Source organism: Pseudorca crassidens, chromosome 4, assembly GCF_039906515.1.
Source record: "Pseudorca crassidens isolate mPseCra1 chromosome 4, mPseCra1.hap1, whole genome shotgun sequence".
In the NCBI taxonomy this organism is placed as follows: domain Eukaryota; kingdom Metazoa; phylum Chordata; class Mammalia; order Artiodactyla; family Delphinidae; genus Pseudorca; species Pseudorca crassidens.
Window position 1 is genome coordinate 128,313,666 of NC_090299.1, and position 25,490 is coordinate 128,339,155.

The 25,490-nt window shown below is 41.5% G+C and overlaps 1 protein-coding gene and 1 long non-coding RNA gene across 5 annotated transcripts in view; one reads left to right on the plus strand and one right to left on the minus strand.

Moving 5' to 3' along the window:
• LOC137223946 (uncharacterized) overlaps window positions 1-25,490 on the plus strand; it is a 91,135-nt gene that overhangs the window by 53,456 nt on the left and 12,189 nt on the right. The window lies entirely within an intron of this gene.
• The window catches only part of EDNRA (endothelin receptor type A), a 62,042-nt gene continuing 46,909 nt past the window's right edge, over window positions 10,358-25,490 (minus strand). For 3 of the 4 annotated variants that reach the window (XM_067736731.1, XM_067736730.1, XM_067736729.1), the window contains exons 4-8: window positions 23,822-24,020; window positions 19,456-19,608; window positions 14,983-15,116; window positions 14,215-14,323; window positions 10,358-11,946 (exon numbers count right to left, since the gene is read on the minus strand). In XM_067736731.1, coding sequence (XP_067592832.1) covers window positions 11,806-11,946; window positions 14,215-14,323; window positions 14,983-15,116; window positions 19,456-19,608; window positions 23,822-24,020 — 736 coding nt within the window. In that variant the 3' untranslated portion in view covers window positions 10,358-11,805. Of the gene's footprint in view, window positions 11,947-14,214; window positions 14,324-14,982; window positions 15,117-19,455; window positions 19,609-23,821; window positions 24,021-25,490 lie in introns of those variants that run through there. The other variant, XR_010943152.1, reaches the window with a different exon arrangement.

Genomic DNA, 25,490 nt, shown 5'->3' on the forward strand with positions numbered 1-25,490 from the left:
TCATATTCAAGCAATTTAAAATTCAGACTCCCTCCCAGAGTTGTTTCTCTTCTGGAGAGTTTCCCTTCCTTCTCCTTATACCCAAGATGGTGTCTGGGTGCAAAAGGGAGCTTGTTTATCTTCATAGCTTTGGGGAAGGTCTCCTTGCCCAAGTGTTACCGTTCTCTCTGTTTTCCTATTGCTCACCCCTTGAGACACAGCCTCACCTCTGCAGGGAGTGACTTCTGTCTTCGCTGCGTCCACTGCTGAAATGTCCAGCCTTGTCCTCCTGGCTCTCTGGCAGACTCTGTCTTACCTGTGGTCTTCAGTGTCATTGCAACTCTCTCTAGTGACCCAAGGGCAAGCTCCCTCGTCTTGACTCTTGGCTAGCTTTCGTGACATTCTCTGGGAGCAAGTGGAACTTCTGTGTCCTTTCTGCACTACATAGGAAAGTATGGGAGACTTGAAGATAGTACAGTCCTCTCTCTCTAATAACTCATGCTTATCCCTCCTTTGCTGCAGATACCCATGTTGATTTAGGTCAGCAGACACTCTGTGAGGTGGTCTGTTTATGTGTTCCAAATAGGAGCTGTAATGCACTGGACCTTTTTTCTACACAGGGCACGATTCACCATCCTGAGGCTTCTAGCTTGTCTCTCTTGGCCTGGTTTCTGTCTCCATAATCAACAAACCCCTCAACTGGCTAAGTCTTAGGAGTGTAGGGTAGGAGCATTGAAACCCTGAAGAACCCAGGTGGGATGTGCACATAGTTCCCCCCAGACTTTCCCACTGCTCACCAGAAGAGCATGTATTCTCCCTCCTCTGGTGGATACTTCCCTCATCATGTCTTCCACGTGGTCTTTTGTTCTAGATGGTATCTGCCATCACTTCCCTTCAGTTGATTAAGCCTTAATGGTGGAAGGAGCTTCAGGGACAAAGGAAAAAAAAAATCTGGAATACTACAAAGGAAAATACTCTGGGAGGCATTGAAAATGATTTCTCTCATGACCTCTTTTTAAACCCACTCTGTAAGTTCAGTCCTATACCTGTTCTGTTGAAATCTTGGGTCAAGTCCATCATTTTTGGGGTCACTCTTCAACAGTTAAAAAGCCCTTTGTTAATAAGAACAGTCTCATATCAAAGTAAAAATGAACAGGCCAGTGTAATAATCAAAACCTTTTTCTTTTTTTTGGCCGCACTGCACGGCTTGCGGAATCTTAGTTCCCTGACCAGGGATTGAACCCAGGCCCACGGCAGTGAGAGTGCCAAGTCCTAACCACTGGACCGCCAGGGAATTCCTGTACTCTTATCAAATTGTCATTATGTAGGTTTTAACTCAAAAATCGTCTCCCCAGAAAGACCTTCTCTGATCATCCTATATTAAAAGTAGCCTTAAGGTGGTCTCCTAGCCATTTTTTTATTGTTTCGCCTTGGTTTAATTCATTTAACATATACATACTGGGGGCTTCCTCTGTGCCATCCAGAATTATTGCAGGCACTGGGTATATTACAATCAACAAGATAGACCAGATCCTTTATATAATGGAAGGGACTAGACAGTAGACAACCTTAAATGAGCAGGAAAAATATCATTCAGCGATATGTGCTGTGCAGAGAATTAAAACAGACTGAACGATAGAGTGAGGGGGTGACTAATTTACATTGTGCGGTCAGGAAAAATCTCTCTGAGAAAGTGACCTTTAAGCAATCAGAATGACAACCTTTTTCTTGTTGCATTCTGTGTAATCAACAGAGGCAAGAGCTGGTAAGATCGTACGTCATGCAGCATAAATTTCAGATGAGAGTACTCGAGTGTTACCACACAGTGTTCCCTGGAGTACTGGGACAACCTGGTGGGATGATGACTAATCCCAAGTGTGGTCAGAAGTTATGCCATTATTTTGCCTGAACTAATTCATTGTTCAGTAGAATAGTAAGTTCCCGTGACCCTTCAACTTTTTGATTGTAAGAGACCATGGGATGCTGGGCTGATGACAAAAGCGTGTGGCTGTACCAACTAACTAAGCCCAAGGTATTGTGCAATTTACAGTATAGAGCAATTGCTGAATACCTTCAGGTGATGCGGAATCTGAGAAACAGAGGGTCAACGTGGAAGAAGTACTGAACTCCAGGTCGAATTAATGAATTGTGAAACGGAGCATTCAGTGGAGTGGGAGGAGTTACAAAAAGTCTAGCATTTTATAGATTCTCCATGGATACACAGATGAAGGGGAGGAAAATGTGTTAGACCACTTCAGGGTTTAATCTCCACCAGCCATCCTGACTGATCTATTTGGAAGACTGAGAGAGACTCTTTAATGTGGAACAGCTATGAGATTAGGAAATGTTTGTAAAATAAAGGCTTTAAGGCATAGGTATATGGATAGTATTATTATCCAGCTTAATGAAAACTTATTTTCCCTGATAGATTCTCTGAGAAAGCATGTAATAAAATGATTTTGATTTATCTTAAATATTTATTGCATAACTGTGATGATTAATTTTATTTTTACTTGATTGGGCTAAGGGATGCTCAGATAGTTGGTAAAATGTTATTTCTGAGTGTGTCTGTGAGGGTGTCCCTGGAAGGGATTAACATTTGGTAGACTGAGTAAAGAAGGTTGCTCTCAGCAACAAGGGAGGACATCAGCCAATCTGCTGAGGGCTTGAATAGAACAGAAAGATGGAGGAAGGGTGAATGTGTTCTCTCTGCTTGAGCTGAGTGATCCATCTCTCCTGTTCTTGACCATTGGAGGCCCTGGTACTCGGGCTTTCAGACTCAGGCCAGGACTTATGCAATCCCCCTTGATTCTAGGGGCTTTGCACTTGGACTGAATTATACGACTGGCTTTCTTGGTTCTCCAGCTTGAAGTTGGTAGATCGTGGGACTTCTCGGCCTCCATAATCATGCAAGCAAATTCCTGTGATATATCTCTTATGTGTAGCTATGCATGTATGTTCTATTGGTTCTGTTTCTCTGAAGAACCCTGACTAATACAATTGGTAAATTGAAGAAAGTTTAACACTATCATCACCAAAAACCAAAGATAAATTTTCTCTCTTTCTATGTATATGCTGTTTACAGAGCAACACATGTTCATTACAGGAAAGTCATACAGTTATGGTTTCCACTGGCAGCTATGGACAGCCTGGAGTGTGGATGAGATGGTCTGACTCTAGCTGTAGGTCAGTCTTCCCTGAGTCCATCTAGCGAGGAGCTGACCTAGCTGAAGAGTTCATTCAGACAGTGCACTTGGGTGGGTATCTTTCCAGGATGTTCCTGTAAGGTACGATTTAAAAGGGACACTCTTCTACGTACAGTACAAGCAGGCCTTTTCTTGTTCTTAATATGGACAAAGGACATTCATGAGTAGAAACTCATAGGAAATCACATGCCTGAAGAAACAGATGCCGTTGATTATTCAGTGAGGAAGAATCCTTCTTCCTTTCCAAGGCTGCTGTTTGCATCTCCTCTGGGACCTTGATCCATCAGTTATCTTCTTTTTTTCATCCATCTGTGATCTCTTCCTATCACGGGCCTAATTCTACTGTCCTAAAAATGCTGAGGTTGTCTTTCCCTTGAAGAGATAAAAACCTTTCCTTCGGCCCTGCCTTCCTCACGCTGTCATCTTAGCTCTTAGTACCCTCACGGGCAAACCCTTTGAAAGAGTGGCCTGTGCTTGTGACCTGCATTTCCCAACCCACAGCTGACTAATCTTGTTACCCGTCTCATTGACTTCCAGCTTCATAAATGACCTAAACCTTCGTTTGGCGGCCACTTGGGAGAGGCACGTTCTTCTAAGGGCAATAGCAGTGGAATTCCGATATGAGGAATGTTTGGATACACAGAAAAACTTAACAGCCATGCTCCAAAGAGCCTGAAATGGAGTTCCTAAAGTGGTCAATTGGGCCTTCACAGAAAATGGGACTGAGGCTGAGGAAGTCTGGATTGCCGGTTAGCAGAGAGCTCTCATACACGCTCAGCTGCCCCAGACAGAGAAAACCTGAAAGAGTGGTTTCAAATCCCAGATGCCATTTAGTTTGCTAAAGAACCTGACACGTTCAATGTCTGCAATTTGCCATTTAAGTTCAGCAGTGAGATAGAAATGTGTGCCGTCTTTGGTCAGGTTCTTCCAGAAGGAGACCTTGAGCCAGGGATTTGGGTGTCAGTGGTTTGTTAAGGCACAGCCCCCAGAAGAAACCAGTGAGGGAGTAGAAGAGGCAGGCTGGGGAAAGGGAATAAGCTCCCTCACCTTTCTTAGGGTGAGGTTTCAGGTGAGGCTGCTCTCCGGGCATGCTTGCTGTTTACCCCACCAGAGACACAAGAGCTGGGCTTTTGCACTCACACGTTGGTAAGTCCTTGGCCACAGGTCATGGTGGTGATCGAGGTGGATATAAAATTCCCAGTCTCCTCTTCTTCTCCTTACAGGCTAGAGGGCTCCAGCGTCCAAAGGCAGGCCACTGAAAGTTACAGGAGCAAATAGTAGCAGAAACACTGAAGGTGGGGATGGGTGAACAGAGCTGGTATAAAGGATCCAAGAGAATCTGGTCAGGTCTCCAACAGTGTCTGCTACAGAGACCTAGAGGTATGTCCCCCTCCAATGTGATGGCGACCGTGTAAAGAGGAGCAATATCAAGGCACCCAGAGCCCTGAAATCTTTACTAATGGATCAATCCAGGACTGGTGGGGCCATTGTGGAGACAATCTGGCAGGATGTATGATTCAGCTGCAATCCTGCTTCTCTTTAATTTTCCTAAAGAAATCACACACGTCTCCATGGAGACTTGTAAACAGATGTACAGTCAGTGTAGCTTGGCTGTGGTAGCAAAGAACTGGATAAATTAAATGTAAGATATTGAAGGGTAAGATATTATATATATATAAAATGCCCCATGTAGAGGGATCTCTCCCCTTGCATATATGGATCATTCATTAATTATTGTTTTGTTCTGCAAGGACTTTAAATATATCCTACATCCATTTTATATATTATTTTTTATAATTTGAACAGCAAAAATTATTTTTAGAGAAAAGAATACAAATCAAGGGATTAACTGAGCTAAAAATGTGAAAAAGCAGCAGAAAATAAGGAGGAGCAGGATATATGCACAATATCCTTAAAGATGGAGAAAAGAAGTGGTGCAGCTGTTCTCCTTTTTCCCTTTTTGAAAATTAATTAATTAATTAATTAATTAATTTCTGGCTGTGTTGGGTCTTGGTTGCTGCGCGCGGGCTTTCTCTAGTTGTGGCGAGCGGGGGCTGCTCTTCATTGCGGTGTGCGAGCTTCTCATTGTGGTGCCTTCTCTTGCAGTGCAGTACGGGCTCTAGGCGCGGGGGCTTCAGTAGTTGTGGCACGTGAGCTTCAGTAGTTGTGGCTCGCGGACTCTGGAGCACAGGCTCAGTAGTTGTGGCACACGGACTTAGTTGCTCCGCGGCATGTGGGATCTTCCCAGACCAGGGCTCGGACCCGTGTCCCCTGCATTGGCAGGCAGATTCTTAACCACTGCACTACCAGAGAAGTCCCTCCTTTCCCCTTACTAAGGCCACATGGGTTTTCCTTTGGGAAGTTACTCCCCCCTACCCTGTCCCAACTTCAGCTCCAGGAGTTGTCCTTTCTTGGCCTAAGCTGGTCAGCAGAATTCCATCCCTCCCAACAGGGGTTTGATTGAGAGTGAGTGATCCAGGCCTAACCCCATTGGGTTGCCTAAAATAGAGAAAAGACTGGACCTGGGAGATCAAATTTTCATTATGCGCGAATGTTTGCCCTGAAAAGCCTAAAAAGGCACATATGTTCCCCTTACTTGATCGCATTTAGTAGATTTTCTCATTTCAGGATCCTTTAAAAGACAAGAATTTAATTGTAGTGAATCCCAATTGTCATACTCTGAGAGAAATAGAGAGGTATATGTCATGGAGAAATGGCTTATTCTGTAAAAACTTGTGTCAATGGAGGGAGACAAGCTGTGCCTTGTAGGTGCCTGGGGCCTGTGGTTTGGCTGATCACGTGATACTACATAGTCTGGGCAGCGTCCAGTACTCTCTCCCATCTGGGACAAATCTGTCACACAACGCCAAGCACACAGTTGCATCCACTGTCATGGAATCAAATTCAAATAAAAGATGATCAGTTCCATGTACATAAATTAGGTATGGAGACTGTGTGGATTAGGACCAAAAAGGAAAAATCTGTGGAGTTCTCTACATTCCCTTAGGAAGATTCATGACTCTTCTGATTCTATTTAGGGTGGAATTGCTGTTCCTAATTTATTACTTCCCAGGAAGAAACACGGAATCAACTGAATATTATTGATGCTAAAAGCTTGGGAATCCATGAGATATTAGGACTTCTGGCTTCATCAAATCAAAAGTGAACTCTGTTAGCATGCTTCATGGGGAAAGCTGGCTTTGCAGTTATAATGTTATTTTCAGTTCTTGATTATTCCCTGATTCTAAGAGCTGTGGCCTGTCTCCTTTCAGTTTTAGAAACAAAAAAGTAGAAGTATCAGTGCGGACCAAATATAGATGCTGGGTTTTTTTTGTTACTACTTAGAGAAGAGTGTGACAGAAGCTTCTCAAATGTAGGATTATTAAAAAACACTGGGATTTTTCAATGTGAAGACTCCATTGGAATTTCAGAAAAGATCAACTGCATGTGGTGGACTTGTACCTTGATTTAATTTTGCTTGTTTAAAGTATGGAGAAAAATCAATAAGTACAGTACTGTGCTAGGTTATGTTATAGACAAAGGAATAAGAATTTCAGGCCAAAACCTAGAAAGGTTTTGGAAGACTGACTGCATTTTCTTCACTCTACACATATATAGTGTCTAATACACTCTCATGGACTAACAATACTACTAAAAATAACAATAGAGGTAATAGACTAGTGAAAGATTCACATGTGTCTTGGCTGTTTCTTGGACTTAATCTCCAATTTGTTTCACTACTGTAATAATTTAAAATTTCCTGGGTGGGTTTATTTTTGGATGGTGAACAACGTGTATTTACAGACTTTTAAAAAGCTCCTAATGTAGAGACAATGCTATGTTGCTTATTGTAATGCCATTGTCTCAGCAGTGACATGATTATATTGGCTAAAATAAGAACTGTAGAAGCAAGAGCCCTCACACTGTGCTCATTGATGTCACTCGCTGAAGTTTAAAGAATGTTGACTGCCTTTGCCTTTGTGCTATTACCGTCCCCGATGCTGATGGCTACAGATTCACCACTAAGCACTTCAGTGCATGTATTTATTTATACATCCGGTTTTACGTTCCCAGCAACTAGCACAGGGTAATATGCTGTTGCTACATCTGTGTTGAGTGAAAAGATAAATCAAGAGGGAGGGGAGGAGGGAAGGGAAGGTGGAGCACAGGGGATTTTTAGGGCAGTGAAACTATTCTGAATCATACTATAATGGTAGATTAACTGTCACTCTCCATTTGTCAAAACCCATTGAATGTACAACACAAGGAGCGAACCCTAATGTAAACTACGGACTTTAGTTAATAATATCGTTATCAACATCGGTTCATCAAATACACCACACTAATACAAGGGGTAGAGAATAGGGGGGACTGTGTATGAGGAAGCAGGGAAAAGAGGGCATATGGGAACTCTCTGGACTTTTCAATCAATTTTTTTTGTAAACCTAAAACTACTCTAAAAAACATAGTCTATTAATTTAAACAACAGCAATAGGAAGAGATAAATAAAAATAACTTAGATGAGATGTTCTTAGACCATGTGATTGTAAGCAACAGAAAACCAAATTTAACTAGCATGGGCACAAAGGTAAATGTGTTCGTTGGCTTACTCAAGCCACGGAAAAGCAGCAGGGCAAACTAGACCCAGGGACTTAAATGTGCTTTCTCATCTCTGTTACACTCTAGACTGACTTTCTGCACAATGCCCACCCTCCCTGCTTGCAACAGTGAGAAAGGGCTCTTTCTTACTTTAGTTGTTAGTAGAAAACTCCCTAGGGGTTGCTGATCAGCGTAGCTTGGAAATGTGAACACCTTTAGACCACTTATGGGGGTGGAGAGAGAGGCTCCAGTTAGAGTATGGTGTTTCCAAGGCTGGAAACAAGTAGGCATGTAGGATCTGATTGCAGTTATCCTGGCAAGAGATGTTGGTGGCTCAGAAAAGGGAGGTGGGAGGTGTGTGTGTGTGGCAGCGGCAGGGGGTGGGGGGGAGAGAGAGAGAGAGATAAAAAGAGGGAGGGAGAGGGAGAGTCAGATTCTGGAGATAGTCTGAGGATGCGCCTGTCACAATTTATTGAGGAGTTGGGTATAAGCTGTGAGAGGAAGAAGTGGGACAGGACTTCAAGGCTTTTGTCCTGACACCTCAAAAGATGGGCTGTGATCATTCATTTTCTGTGTAACTTGGCTGGGCTGAGGGACAGACACCCTGTAGCTAGGAATATGTTCTTTCTGGGTGTGTCTGTGAGGGTGTTTCTGGAAGAGATTAGCATTTGAATCAGGAGACTGAGTAAAGCAGATCTGCTCTCACCAGCATGGGCAGGCATCACCCATCAGTAGACGGCCTGAAAAGAACAAAAGCAGGAGGAAGAATGAATTTCCTCTGTCTCTTCTTGGGCTGGGACATCCATCTTCTCCTGCCTGTGGACATCCATCTTCTCCTGTCTGGTCCTCCGGCCTTTGGACCCTGGGACTTAACACCAGCGAGCTGTTCTCGGTTCTCAGGCTTTTGACCTCAGACTGGGAGTTATACCAGCAGCTCCCTTGTTCTTCAGGCTTTAGCATTTGGACTGAATTATATTCCTGGCTTTCCTGGTTCTCTAGCTTGTAGATGGCGCATCATGGCATACATATCTCAGCCTCCATAATCATGTGAGCCAGTTCTCACAGAGAATCTTCTACGTATGTATGTATCTATCTATCATCTATCTATTCATCTATCTATCCTATTGGTTCTGTTTCTCTGGAGAACGTTGACTAATACATGAGCAGAGGAATATTACAGCAGCACAGGTTAGAAGGATATCAGGACCTTAGTTTCAGATATAGTAAGTCTATTAGTCCTCCAGTTGGAAATGTCAAATAAGCAGTTGTATGTAGACGAGCCTTTCCTCCAGGTATCCACCTGACACATTGTTTATTGATCCTAATTGTTTATTGTCCAACTCCTTCTTCTAGAACACAAGCTCCATGAGAGCAGGCATTTTGCCTGTTTTGTTCCCTGCTATATCCCCAATACCTAGAAGAACTCCTGGTGCATAGCAGATGCTCAGTAAAATTTACAGGAAAGATGAAGGAAGGAAGGAATGGGAGAGTTAAGTGTTCAATACAGCAAAGTTGGTTGAGAGTAGAGTACAGTTAGGAAGTATCTGTGTTAAAGTAAAACTGCTCACCTGGCTATTACTAGGCAGAGGTTTGCAATAGGTATTGTGTAACAAACGTTTCCTACATAGAACTATATACAAATGAAGAGACACCTGCAAGGCTTCTGTAAACTTTTATTTTATATTTATGGGCCACTGCCAGTGCAGGGCCTTGGCTTCTGGCTCATTTCTACAGATTTACTTGAAAAGCTGTGATAAAGGTAGAAATTGGAAATATTCCTACTAGTCAACCACGGTCACTTACTGGTCCATAAACAAAATGCCCATGGAAGCCTGTGTGGTTATTCAGAAATCTATGACTTTTTGAACTTGTAAAATGCATTTTTAATATGCAAGAGACAAAGCATCTTTAAAAAAAGACATCTGTCTAAACAAAATGGTGTGAACATATGGCTTACATTATAGGGATATATCACTGCATGTGACACACCAGTGGGCTAATGGAATTTGACTGCTAACACGTAAAGGAGCCCTGCCATTGGATGGCTGGAATCTGATATCATTTTATACGTGACTGTGCTAAAATACAGCCCAAAGAATCGGCTGAGCTCATTTATCATCAGCAATCATTCTGGCGAAGCCTGATAGAAACATCTGCCCACTTGTCAGTCTCATCACCACGCTGAGTTGGGAACTGGGACCATATAATACTTCAAATGTTAATGACTTTTGCTCCAGCACAGGAAAAAAATATAACCCCAAATACTGCTTTCTCCTAATGAACCAACCAACGAACCAAAACCCCATTGTCTACCCGTGGCTCGTCCTTTTTCATGCTGCCTGCCACGTTCCATTTGTAATAGTAACACTGTCACAAGATTTACGAACACAGACAGGTTAAAACTGACTGAGGCTGGTTGTCGAGAGGAACATCTACCTAGATTCCACTTAGAGTGTGTGCTTTGGCACAACTGCTGGGCATTAGTATTAGATTACGTGAAGTCCATACAACCATCCCACCACGTGCAAACACCACACCCACGAGTGCCTTCCATAGAGACAATCACAGAAAAATTGGCTAAAAGAACTGTATGGTTGTTTATATATATATATATGTTTATATACACACAGTAAAAGATTTTCTGCTGTACTCACAGTCTGTAAACATCGTGGAAAACGCCCAGCAGAAATCACTGTGGGCCTCTTGAAATGGTGACTATGTGAAGAGTTGGGGTGAGGGAGGTGTTTAGGTGCATACTGGAAATCCAGAGAACCTTAAGTTCATGGTGGCAATTATATTTCACTGACATGATAAACTCAGCTGGCCTCTTTGAAATTATGTTTCCTATATTCCTATGTGAAAAAGGGAATGACCAAAAAAGTCTTACTGCCAGTTAACATTTTAAAAGCAATCAAGAGACGATGAGGTGATTTGCATACATATATGTGTATATATGTATGTACATTTGCATACATACACACACGTATACATGTTACATAAACCTCCATGAAAATTTCCAAATCTTCTAAAAATACTCAGTCCTTTTCTCCTGGCTGTGCTTTGGACTTCTGTGCATTGCACTGAAAGTCTTGGGCATAGTTAAATGACACATACATTTAAATTTTAGTATATGGTATTGATTTTACATAACATGCTTCCATTAAAAAAATTGGGCTCATGAAAAATAGAACTATTTCATTCAAGCATTATTTTTAAATTTAACATAAAAATATGCACAAGGTCTCCTGTAATGAAACACCATTAAAAAAGAAAATACAGATTCTTAAAAGTTGTTTGAATAGCAGCTATTAAACTGCCGTATGTGGATATCGGTCTGTGCTTTAAGGTCTTGTAAGCTCTTGCAGCTTGAGAATTTATGTTTTAAAAATAAGCCAGTGACATAAGAAACATTAACCTAATTGCTCACCTGAAGTCCATTTTATGTCTTCTTCTTTTCTGGGGGCAAAATATGTGTAAATAAGCTCAAATCATCATTTGTATAGGCAACTATGCAGTTAAAAAATACTGGCACTGAAGGACATTTCAAATAAAAGAGACTTAAACCCATACCATGTTTGGCCAAAAAAACAAAATTACTTTAAAAAAATAGAAAACCTTGTTATAATTTCTAAGCTTTTCATGGTGACCAGTTCTTACGGAACATTCTACAGAACCGCCATGAAAGCTAGCCACGTACTCGAAAACTCTATTTTCATGCAAAGATAGTATATATCCTTCTGGTTTAACTGAACAATCTCCTTTCCCCCGCCAACTCCCACCATTTTTTAGGGCTGAATATAACATGCAGAATATGTAAATTAGATAAATCAAAGTAAGATTCGTTGAATTTGTGGGTATAAACCAGTCAACCCTTCAATGTTTTGGAAAACATTTTTCCAGGGGGTGGTACTGAGTCATGGGAGAAGGATGGAAGAAGAGATTTCTGGAGATGCAGTTGTTGTGTTGATTTTTTTTTCTCCAATAGTATTTGAAGTATATTGATGAATGTTCCTTAAGATGTTTAGTTTATACTGTCCTTGTGGCTGCTCCTCTCTGTGTTATGGTTGTTTTGTTCATGGTTCTTCCATTGGATGCTTGTTCCATTCATGGGGACTGAGGTCATCAGACTCTTGGACTGGTAACAGCAGCAGCAGAGGCAAGACTGGGAGAAGGAATAGACTCGAATTAAGACGAGGCTACCAGGGCTTCCCTGGTGGCACAGTGGTTAAGAACATGCCTGCCAATGCAGGGCACATGGGTTCGAGCCCTGGTCTGGGAAGGTCCCACATGCTGTGGAGCAGCTAAGCCTGTGCACCACAACTACTGAGCCTACACACCTAGAGCCTGTGCTCTGCAACAAGAGAGGTCACTGCAATGAGAAGCCCGCGCACTGCAACGAAGAGCAGCTCCCGCTCACTGCAACTAGAGAAAGCCCACGCTCAGCAATGAAGACCCAACGCAGCCAAAAATAATTTAAAAAAAAACAAAAAAAACAGATGAGGCCAACAACCTGTTCCCTGCAGAACCTGGAGGCCTACCAACAAAGGGTGAATGTCTGTAGGCATTTGAGGACAGAGTGTGAGCCTTACTAGTAATGTAGGGTAGGGAGTTTGTAACCTCTAGGGAGAAGTTAAACAGTTTATTCTACTGCAAAGCAACAGATCCCTTGTTTCTTGTTTTAATTTATTCACCAAGTCAAAGAGGAAGGGAAGGCAGTGTTGGTGGAGGGAGAGTGTTCAATGATTTGGGGTGGGCATGAGTGGAAAGGGCTGGGAGGGTCCTGGCATTTCATTTTTTTAAGTGTTTTTAAAAATCATTATTATTTAAAAAAATATCTATTTATTTGGTTGTGCTGGGTCTTAGTTGCGGCACACAGGATCTTTCAGTTGCAGCATGTGGGAACTAGTTCCCCAAACAGGGGTTGAACCCAGGCCCCCTGCATTGGGAGTGTAGAGCCTTAGCCACTGGACCACCAGGGAAGTCTCCGGCCTGGCATTTCTTCAGTGTGTACCACCTACTTGGCTCTCTGCATTGGCCACCTCACCTGATGCTCTTAACAGCTTTTGGGGGTAGGTGCTATTTTCCTCATTTTATGAATGAGAAGAGGGAGGCTTAGAGAGGATAATAAGAGGCAGAACTGAACTTAGAACCCAGGACTCTCTCTATTGGGCTCTTCCGCCTGGGTATGCTGCCTTTTTATGAAGATCAGTCAAAACTGTGTTTAATGTCTGAGGGTTTGCACCTTGATTTTTTCCCTTCCCCTCTAGTTAATGTGTAAACTAATTAGAAACTGATATTAACTCCAGATTACGTCATGTATCTGTTATGACCTGCATTTTAGTCAATCTTTCTTAGGGCAGAATCTTTCTTAGGGCATTTCATGACTTGTAAACGTGACCCACTAAACTTCAAAAGTGTGGCAACAAGAACTTCCACACCAGGTTTCATCGATTTCTATGATTTTTTAAAAAATATTTGTCTGTTTCCTTCTAGATTATAAGTTCCACAAGGGCAGTCGCTTGTGTTTTTCCTCTCTTCTATCCCTAATAATAAGAAGCTCGTACTGAGCACTCTCTGTTGTCTCAAGCACTTAACATATATTAACCCACTGCATTCCACCTTATGAGATAGATACAGTGAGCATCTGATTTTACAGATGAGCAAACTGAGGAAGCAGGAGGGGTACCACTTGGAACTGATAAGACAGTTAGCTAGTGCAGAGCTGTGATCTAAATCAAGATTGTTGGCTTCCAGATCCTGCACCCTTGAACTCTATGCTACTCTTTCTAATACGTACCATAAACTGAAGTTAAACATCCTGGCCAAAGATAACAGAATCCAGTTAGGATTAACTTTATGCTAAAATCATTCTAGGAACTGGAAAAATGACACCTCAATAGGAAGTGCTTGGAGCTTTGGGAGGACATGGGTTGGCTTAGCTATGGGGAACTTTGAAGAACGGAAGGAAATTGATTTCAAATTAAATTACATTAGTTCAGATTTCCAGATCCATAAACATTTACTTTCCTTGAAAAGGCTATTATTAAGTGTACTGTTAAATAGCGTTTAGCAAGAGATTTCTTAACAATGAGTTTATGTTTTGTTGAGATCATGAATAAATTTTATCTATTCTGTTGGCCTAGAGCTCAAGTTGGAGTATTTCTTTTTAAAGCAGGACACTAAATCGGCATGTTATTAAGTTAGCTCTTTTTGCTTTAACCTCTGAATATGTTGTTGTCTGAATAGATATTGCTTTTCTGTTATGCTGACAACTTGACCCTCTTTCTGGGTAACAAAATGTGATTTTTCACTTCTCTACTGAAAAGTACAGCTAGTGAAAGTGATATTTACCACTGGAATGAACCATGCCTGTTGGTTACTTAATATACTCATTTGGTTGTTCTTAAAAAATGCTTGCAAAACGTCTTACCTGGAAACAATTTTTAAATTTCTTGCTCACAAAATATAGAGCTATTGGGTTTATACATGAATTCATGGTTGCCAAGTTAATACCGATGTAATCCATGAGCAGCAAGAAACTAGAACAAAAGAAAATAGAGGAGATAGATTAGAACATGTTTTCAAATCTGCTAACTAGCATTTATCTCTAGAATAAGCATTTTTCTTGCCCAGAAGCCATTTCTTATAGGTGGCAGTCAGATTTTTTTTTTTTTTAAGTCCTTGTTTTTTTTGTTTTTGTTTTTGTTTTTTTCGGTACGCGGGCCTCCCACCGCCGTGGCCTCTCCTGCCGCGGAGCACAGGCCCCGGACGCGCAGGCCCAGCAGCCATGGGCCACGGGCCCAGCCGCTCCGCGGCATGTGGGACCCTCCCGGACCGGGGCACGAACCTACGTCCCCTGCATCGGCAGGCGGACTCCCAACCACTGCGCCACCAGGGAAGCCCTTAAGTCCTTGTTTAAATGGTAATTTCAGTTCTGCAGAACATTTACACATATACCTAGCACTTGGTTAACCCAAACTATTATGCACAGCCCCAGGAGGGGAGCAGCAAAATTACTGATATGGCTTGCGCAAATTTTTGAGATCAGTTGTGGGCTATGTCAGCTAAAGAAAAACAATCAACTTTGCAGTTTTAATTTTCAGGGCTATTGAGAATGTAGAGTAGGTGGTTTTGTAAAAGTCTTATAAATATGAAATCAGAGAAACTCCAGTTTCCTCCTGAGTACAGAGGATCATACCTAAGTAATTCACATCGGTTCGTGTCCATTTCATCATACACGGTTTTCTTCAAAATACGGCTTAAATGAAGAGGGAACCAGCACAGAGCGAAAATTACGACCAAACAGAAAACTGTTTTTGCCACTTCTCGACGCTAAAGGAAAGTGAGAAAAAAAAAAAAAAAAGACAATAAGTTTAGTGTTTCTCTACTAGAGGAAAGAGCTACACAAAAGGAAGTAGTAAATTGGGGAAGAGTAACTCGAAGAAATGCCAGAGCAGCCTGCCCCTCACCATGCCTCCACCTCTTCAAGATTTGGAGTCCAGGGAATTCCCTGGAGATCCAGTATTTAGGACTCTGTGCTTCCACTGCAGGGGGCACAGGTTCCATCCCTGGTCGGGGAACTAAGATCCTTCACGCAGCACAGTGTGGCCAGAAAAAAAAAACAAAAAGAAAAGAAAAAGAAAACATTTGGAGTCTAATTTCTAAGCAAGGAGCTGCTAGTGATTCTTTTGGGGCAGCTGCCAGGAAGGATGTTGGGCTCAGGCTGGTCAACAGGGCCAAGACAGAGGTTCGATGGTGGGCAGAGGTGGGGACTGGCTGGGGTTGAGCCAACACCGTGGCTGGGTCTGTGTGTGTGTGTATGTTGAATATGTGGGGTGAGGGTTAGTTAAAAGTCTCAATAGCAGTTAATTCACCAGCATTAATGACAGCATGGCAGTCAAGGTGACTGACCCTAGCATGATAAAAAATGGACAAATCTAGGGAATTCCCTGGCGGTCCAGTGGTTAGGATTGTGCACTTTCACTGCCGAGGGCTGGGTTCAGTCCCTGGTTGGGGAACTAAGATCCCGCAAGCCGTGCAGCGTGGGGGGAAAAAAAAAGACAAGTCTAAAAAGATATTTGGAAAGCAAAACAGGAGTAGGAAACAGAAAAGAAAAAGGAAGAACAACGTGTTTTCTCCATTTCTTGATCTTGGAGAAACCTGGCATTGGGATTTTTTTGCTTTTAAAATTCTTTCATTAATGACATGGACATGTAGTTTCCAAGGATATATTGTTTACAAATAGAGGGATGAGGGTAAAGGATTATCAGCAATGACGATTAGAAAAACTGGGACATGTTGACCCTGGCTTGACTCCCATGGCAGGTTTACATGCTTTGGGGTCTGCACAGGATCAGCAAAACCGTAGGTTAAGAATTATCTGCAACCAGTCCTTTGTGTGCATTGTACTTGAGTATTACAGGGCATGCGTTTGGAAGCCCCACTGGGAATGGAAAATGCAACTTGTCTGTAACTGGAATCACTTAATGTCAAAATAAAACTGATTGAAAACAGGGTTTGGAAGGGTAATGCTGGTTCAACCCGAAGCATATAGCGTTAAGTATGGGAAGCCTACAATAAACCCACATGATTAATAGAGCCATTTAAAAAGATTTCAGGGCAGTTGTCACAAATTGTGGCTCTAGTCCCAAGAACTGGGAGTTCTTTAATCTTTCAGAGTTAGCTGGCTAGTTAGCTGGGCTATGACTTCAGAGAATGTATAAACTGAACGATGATTGAGAGAAATAAAGGATTCCTTTATTTATTAATCTACAGGAATGGGGGATCATTTTAAAGGGCCAATTTTGTATACACAGAAAGACAGTGTGCCCAGAAAAATAGAAAAGGAGGGTATTGGGGAGAGGTTACATCCCCTGTGCACATCCTCAAAGAGGATAACTTTTTAATACGTTGCCATGACAGTCTGATGTTTGGTTAATCAATATCCATTCTTCTGTTTTCCTTACTATCAGTCAGATCCTTGCTTTTGTCATGGCAGCACGGGAGCCTGGCCTCCTCATCTGCATAGTTCTTACCAATTACATTAAGTAGAAATCGTTGTGTGGAGTTTCTGGAAAAGTTACTTAAAAGTGGGGGATAGGACTTCCCTCGTGGTCCAGTGATTAAGACTCTGCTCTTCCAGTGCATGGGACACGGATTCAATCCCTGGTGGGGGAACTAAGATCCCACATGCCGTGGGGCGTGGCCAAAAAAAACGTGGGGTATACTCCTTTGGCGCACACACACTAATGTGATCGGTGTTCTTCCCTTTCTTGTGCCTGGATAGAAGATAGAATGGTAGAGCTGTAGCCGCTGTCTTCCAATAAAAATGGAAAGGTCAGTACACCAGCAGAACCCTGGCTTCTGAGTCCCTTGACCACTGAGCCAATGACATCTGAACTTCTTGCCATGGGAGAAAAATAAACCCCTACTTGGTCTCCTCCCTGTTATTTTGGGTTTTCTGCTACCAGCATCCAAACACAATCCCTAAGTGATAAAAGGTATCGTTGGTATAATGAAGAGAAATTTGAGAAAACCACACAAGAAGCAAGACCAAAAGCCATATTGGTTATTGGACAGAGTGGCAGGGTCTTTCACTCTGAGCTAGCTTCCCTGCCATCCCACTTGAAGGCCTTCCAGCCAGGCTTGCTCTCCTGCTGTTAGAACCTGCTCTAGCTTTGAGTGAGACACGAGGGAATATCTATTGCATGGGGACCAAGTCTTGGGTTCTGATCTCCATTTGGTTGAGTCAATCTCTTAAACACCTGTATAATAAGGGTAATGCCTGTCCAGCTTATCTCACAGGGTGTTTGGAGGAATCAAATACCAAAAGGACATGGAAATGCTCTTTAAAAACTTTAAAAAATGCTATGAAAATGTGAAGCAGCAGCATCTTATTACCGCTCCCAATCCCCATTCAATTATTTTTAGAGCAGTTGCCACTCATAGCTTAAATAGGCTCAGTCGTGGTGCTTTTGCAAAATCAACATTTTAAAACACTGTTTTCCACAAATCTATTCTAATTAGTTATCTTCATTGCAGGAATGAGCCATAATAATTGCTTAGTATGTTTCACATCTGGAGTACTTGAAACATTCATGCCTGGATGATGTCATACTAAAGTTTCTCAAGATAATTTTCCTGTTAAATTATAATAAAAGATAATAGCTACCATTTGTATAACATGTTAGATTTTATAAAGTATGTGTATGCACATTAATTCCTTTGATTCTCATAATAACACTGATTCATATATTATTATGTCCAATTTATAGATTTTTTGAGCTGACGCTCAAAAAGAAATCAGTCCTCTAGCTGAAAAGTGTTGCCAATGAAGAATGATGCTTGTTGTATGGTCATCATACAGGGCAGATTTCCAGGCTCCATCAACAACTCACATTAACTTTTGGTATGGTTCATCATCCTTATATACTTGTCTGTTGAAACTGAAAACTTACCCATAGTCCTAGTTTTACTCTTTGAATTAATATATATCAACATTTTCTGACTAAACTATGAGTTGGGTTCTATTAGACACTGCACATGCCTTAGGTCATCCCTTTGATGTATTATTCTATACATTTCATTTAAAATTTTTAAGACTCAAAATTAAGTTGGTATTTGTACAGAAAAGTGCAGGTATTATTATATACATTTTCTGAAGAACTAGAAGTTCAGAGAGATCAAGCAATTTTCCCAGTGTCACAGAGCCAGCAAATATAAGCTTCACAGTTTTATCTGTTCTGTTTCCTGCCTGGGAAGGACCAATAGCGTCCTAATGACACGTTCAGATTTCTTCTAGAACTTTGAGCCCTCCAAAATGTGGCTTCTTATGTACCCAATCCCGTTTCCTACCATGACTCTTACCTTAGATGTTGCTCTAATGAGGTCCATCTTTTTTTCCAGTTCCCCAAATGCATGGTGCCCATGCTGTGTTCTACTAGACCCCTGTCCACCCACCTGAAATGCCCCCTGTCCTTTTCTTCTTCCCCATGGAACCCATTTATCCTCCATGAACAGTTCAATCCCCCTCATACAATTTCTCCATGACTTTACTCATATCCTCCTTGGCTTTCTATAGCAAAGGCTACTTTTTACCACAACTTGTGATTCTATTTTCCAATTATTTCATGTTTGTGTTTTATTTCCACAACAAGACTGCAAAGCCTGCCCGTGGAGAAAGTCATATACTTCTTTTTTTGTCCTGGCACAGTTCCAACCCCAGTTCAACGTACTGTTAATCACAAACACGCATGTTTGATACACTCTAGGCAAAATAAATGAATAGTTTCTCTCTGTTTGGGCCCTGCCCGCAGGGCCACCATACAGACAAACAAGACAGTATTTTTTTTTAATTTTTTGCTGTACGCGGGCCTCTCACTGTTGTGGCCTCTCCCGTTGCGGAGCACAGGCTCTGGACGCACAGGCCCAGTGGCCATGGCTCACGGGCCCAGCCGCTCCACGGCACGTGGGATCCTCCCGGACCGGGGCACGAACCCGTGTCCCCTGCATCGGCAGGCGGACTCCCAACCACTGCGCCACCAGGGAAGCCCTGACAGTATTTTTATTTTTAGGAAATCAGGCTAAATCTGCGAAATACAGTATTCATAGGCCTTTTGTTGTCAAGGACAAAACAGTCTTGGTCACATCTTCACGATCTTATTAGATTTACCTGTTTCAGGTGTTCACTGAGGGCAATTCTCAGGCTGCCGTTCCTTCTGTTTAACATCTCACAAGTCATGAGGGTGTAGAAGATCGCGGTGCACACCAGGGGCATGCAGAAGTAGAACCCAAACAGCCACCAGTCCTTAACATCTTGGTAGAACTGGAAAGAGAAGAGAAGGGAGAGAGGAAGAGGAGCATTATAATGAAAATTAGCTGTACAGCACCTCTGGTGGCTTCAACATTTTCACGCTTGCAGATATGTTTGTATATTCATGCTCTCTGGTTGTGGTAATGGGCTTGGAGGTGGTAGTCAAAACAACTAAATTGGAAACTCCAGACATTATCTTGGCTTTATAATAGCACACAAAGAAATTGCATTAAAAATTGTCCTGACAAACAGCGCTATTCACCATAGCCAAGACACAGAAGCAACCTAAGTGTCCATTGACAGATGAATATACAATGGAATATTGCTCAGCCATAAAAAGAATGAAATAATGCCATTTGCAGCAACAAGGATGGACCTAGAGATTATCATACTAAGTAAAGTAAGTCCGAAAGAGAAAGACAAATATCATATGATCTCACATGTGGAATCTAAAATATGATACAAATAAACTTATCTATGAAACAGAAACAGATTCACAGACATAGAGAACAGACTTGTGGTTATCAAGGGAGGGGAGGGAGGGATGGATTAGGAGTTTGGTATTAGCAGATGCAAACTATTATATATAGAATGGATAAGCAATAAGGTCCTACTGTATAGCACAGAGAACAATATTCAATATCCTGTGATCAAACATAATGGAAAAGAATATGAAAAAGAATGTATATATATGGATAACTGAATCACTTTGCTGTACAGCAGAAATTAACACAACATTGTAAATCGACTGTACTTCAATAAAATAAATTTTAAAAATTATCCCAACAAAGATATTTTGAATAAACTGAAGTTGGTTTTAATTACACAGGGCAAGAGCCCTAATCAATAAAAAGAGCTCCCTTCCAAAGCTCATAAAACATGATTTTGAGACATACAGACTCTTATCTTTGTTGGTGATTCTCAACATTTTGCTAGTGCCTGGCTTACTTCTGACTATTGTGGTTCGAGTGTACTTAATGTGCCTATCTAGTCTGGAAACAGTGAGGGTTATGAATGGCTTATCTGTGGAGTTCCGGTTACTGGGAATTAACCCTTTGTCTGGTATGTCTGCTATGTGACCTCGCAGCCAGCCAGTTTGAGCCATCAATAACTCTGCCCTTTCTCGCTCTCTTTTAATACTTACCACCTGGAAACCATTGAGGCAGTGTAGCTTATCTGAAGGCACACTGAGCATTATCTTCCTGAGGACAGGATTTGTAAATACCAGGATGACTCAGTTTTATGAGTTCTTGAAAGAGAAAATATAATACCCAATAAAAATGGAAATTAGAAAATTACATCTAAATTCTTCGTCCCACTAAATTAATCACCAGCTTGGGAAGAAATGCTGTTCCTTTTCTTATGCTGTTTCTCCAGATTGTTTATTTACTAAGGATAATGCAGCCTCCTGTAATATCTCAGTTCCCACAGTAAAAAATAATCACACTGCTCTGTGAAAAACGGGAGAGTTTCTGAATATAGAAAGAGGCCCAGTGGGCTGCATTTATAACATGTCTATTAAAATATGCTTTAAATGGTTCCTGAGGAAAAGAAGTTCTGGGCAGGGGTTCTTAAATATTTTTATGCCATGGATTGCCTTCTGGTGTAGACTATAATTCTTTCTGAGAATAATACTTTTATGTGCATGAAATAAAATATGTAAGATTACAATGGAAACCAATTACATCCAAACACAGATATCAAAATATGAAAAAGAAAGTTCTGATGTAGTAATATATGTGTTTATTAACAAATTAAATCACAGATCTAATGGTGGTTCTATCAGAATGTAGAAGCAATGATGAATGTAAATGATATTTCGAGATTATACAACTGTTATGTGGTATGAAATGTCTGTTATTTCTATTAGTGAAAAAATCATGGTAGTGCTAAATACTACTGTGGTTTGTTGCCTACTTTCATATTAGAAGGAAATGATAAATTTCAGTTAGAAGTTAGTGAAAATAAACATGTAATTTCCTTTCCATTCAAGTTTACAAACCTCTGAATTCTAGCCTCAGGTTAAGTGCAGACTCCCAAAGGAGTTGGTTTATTCAAATCTGTTTATACAAATATATTCCTATTCACATCACACTGTAGAAAGATTTTAGTACTGAACTTAAAAAAACAAACAAAAAATCAGAAGAACTCTCTCTTCATTTAAGTGCAACACAAACACTCCTTGGAGGACCCCCTTCCTTTGTACCCCCTTCTTCTGGGTGCATTGCTGACTGGGTGTGACTGCCTACAAGCAGCTGCGGAGGGCCTGGAAGCTGACCCTACCCTACCTGGGACTGGATGGAGTTCCCTGCCCCTTCCATGGTAGAGGCCTGTTGAGAATGGGGTCACACATTTCTTTTGAACTGATGTCACCAGCAAGGGTATGGAGGGACCTCCCTCCAGTCTAGGTTAGAGCAAAGTTGAGGAGGAAAGAGTGGAAAAAGAGGGGGAATCACATTAGAGAAAGAGAACAGGAGGGGAAAGAGAATCCTAAAACTTTAGACTTGGAATGAAACCTTCAAAATCATCAGTTCAAACTCATACCCTATACTGCAACCCTCCGGGCGCCCGCCAGCCACAACGCTCCCGCCAGCCTGAAGGGCAGCTACTCTTAGCTTCACCTCTAGAAAGGATATGCATCCTTGTGAAGAAGCCCATTTCATTTTGTCCAGCTGGAATGGTCAGTAAGTTCCTCTTTTTTTTTTTTTTTTTTTGGCCACACTGCGCGGCTTGCGGGATCTTAGTTCCTTGACCAGGGATTGAACCCATGACTTCCATGAGTCCTAATCACTGGACCGCCAGGAAATTCCCAGTGAGTTCCTTCTTATGTTGAGCCTCTTCTCTCTAATGTTTTAGTCAGGGTTTTCTAGATTGCTCATTCACACTGCCCAAATTCTGATAGCCTCCTACTACTTTGTTTTTCACTGTGGAGGTTGACTTCATAAAAAAGTCAGTGGATCAGCAGAAGACTTTAATTTTAAGGTTGCTAGTTTGGCTGTGTTCATGAGCACTTTTAATTTTGAAACCAGAATTTCCAAGCAGGATAACTGGTCAACTGTAGAACCACTAATTGTGTGAATTTTCCATGGAAGGAAAACATACCTTAAGAGGTCTGTAAAGGATTAAATGTGGAATCTGAACTGCATGAAACTTACATCAAAGTACTCAGTTATGCTGATTTAAGAGAAATAGTTATTCTTGGTTTTCCTCCTCGTTCTACATGTGACTAGTTTTGCAGAGGAAATGTGCATTTTAAATGTGTTTCCTAATACTCTCAGTTATGTAATTAAGCTTTTCAGAAACATTAATGCAGTCAGGTGTATTAAGCAACAATTGAATTTGCTAAACTAAAATGCTTTTTTAAAAAGTTCTGCAAATTTATATTATTTGGGGCTTCCCTGGTGGCACAGTGGTTAAGAATCCGCCTGCCAGTGCAGGGGACGCGGATTCAAGCCCTGGTGCAGGAAGATCCCACATGCCGCGGAGCAACTAAGCCTGTGAGCCACAACTACTGAGCCCACGTGCCACAACTACTGAAGCCCGCGCGCCTAGAGCCCATGCTCTGCAGCAAGAGAAGCCACTGCAATGAGAAGCCTGCGCACCACAACGAAGAGTAGCCCCTGCTCTCTGCACCTAGAGAAAGCCCGTGTGCAGCAATGAAGACCCAATGCAGCCAAAAATAAATATTTTTTTAAAAAGAGAAAAGAATCCAAATAAAATAAAAATTAAAAAAATTATTTATATATTAGACAGAATCTGTACTAACATAAGCACACATGAGAATGACTTCCTACTTTGAATTAGTAAATCTATCTTTAAAAACTGTGTGAGCAATGTGCATTTCCCCAAGTAACATCAAATAAGCATCAGCGTGTCTGTCAGATGGAAATTGTGCTGTACTCCTTATTATCAAAACAAATAGCACGACATGCATACACATCAATCTCTCTTTCTTAGTAAATCGGTTTCAGAATTCTGAGTTGTTTGGTGCAGAGCAATAGTTGTATCTACAGTTGTGCTATAATACAAGAGTGAAAACAAAATAGTTGTTTTATTCAAGAAGCTAAGCCCTGGTTTAACATCTGCTTTTCATGCAATTAAAGAATATTTGACTGAACTAACAGAGTAAACCACACTCGGCAGTGTAGAGATATCAACAAATCTTGGTGATGGTAAATGAAGACCTTCTCCCCTCCCCAGTTAATTTCCTTTAAACTTTTCATACCTCCATGAATTTTGACGTGGCATTGAGCATACAGGTTTTGTGCTGTTCACCCTTGTATTCAAAGGGCACCATGACGAAGCCGATTGCTTCGGGGATGGCCAGGATAAAAGAAAGGATCCAGATGGAGACAATCTCAATGGCTGTGACCAAGGGAATCCCAATTCCCTGAACACGACTCCAGGAGGCAACTGCTCTGTACCTAAAAAAAAGGGGGTGATGGTACCAAGTGGTTAGGAAATTTTAAGTTTATTTCAATTAAATGAAAATTATAAATGCTGGAAAGATCCTTCCTTTGGCCAGTGACCAACCATTAGCTTTTTAGGAATTTTCTGTGAGTCCTGGTGTGAAAAACAAGTGGGGCTATTAAAAGTTCTACCCATTTGGAGTTCAACTGGCTGGCAGGCCTGAGTCTGAGATCTTCACTTGGGGCCCATCGAAATCTCCTGAGAATTTAGGATGTGGCAGCAGAGATGGGTGTGCTATGTTTATTAAGCTGGGGGGAAAATTGGATGATGGAAGGGGTAGTGAAAGCTGCTGGTACTTGTTATGGTAATGTCTTATTTCTGTTTCTATATTAAAAAAACTCGAAATATTATCTATGAAGTGGATCTAGATATCCTTAAGTGAATAGTGACCATAGATATTCCATTGTTTTCTCCCTTCCTCTACCCTCGAAATATGATCACAAGTGGGCTTGTACCAGGTGGCTGTTTTAGTAAATAAATATTTCTAATAATTATATTTGAAAATGTCAAAGAATAACTATATCTCTCCCATATGGCCCTGTGCTAGACTATATAAAACTGAGCTAAAGATAGCTTGGTTCCTAAACTTTAGGGTTTACAGTTTAATAGGAAAGAATGGTTCATACAGAAGCATAAGATATAAATATAACTGAACAATCATGCCAATCAAAGCACTAACTGGGGGACTTCCCTGGTGGCGCAGTGGTTAAGAATATGCCTGCCAATCCAGGGGATACCGGTTCGAGCCCTGGTCCGGGAGGATCCCACATGCCGCGGAGCGACTGAGCCCGTGCGCCACAACTACTGAGCCTGCGCTCTAGAGCCTGCGAGTCACAACTACTGAAGCCCGTGTGCCACAATTATTGAAGTCCATGCACCTAGAGCCCATGCTCTGCAACAGGAGAAGCCACCACAATGAGAAGCCCGCGCACCGCAAAGAAGAGTAGCCCCGGCTCACCGCAACTAGAGAAAGCTGGCGTGTAGCAACGAAGACCCAACGCAGCCAAAAATAAATAAATAAATAAATAAATACATTAAAAAAAAAAAAAGCACTAACTGGCATTAAGAAATTGTGTCTGCCTTATATTTTACCTTAATATTTTATGATAATAATCACATTTACATGTTAAGTCTAAAGAAACTTTGGTTTCAGAAACTATGCTCTTTGACATGAGATGATGGTCTGGTGCTGCTTTCAGACTTACTATTAAGAAGGAACCTGTGGTACAATATTTTTGTGACTTCATTCTTGAAATTTTTGCTGCTGTTGTAATGGAAAGGAAACATTTTCTTTTAATAGCTTTCATTAGATAGTGCCAGAAAAAGGCTATAAAACAGACCAAGGCGTTGAGACAGGTGCACGTGGGTTTGCAGGCCAGGCAGCTTAATGGGAAAGATTAGTTAGCAGCACCAAGGCAAGATAC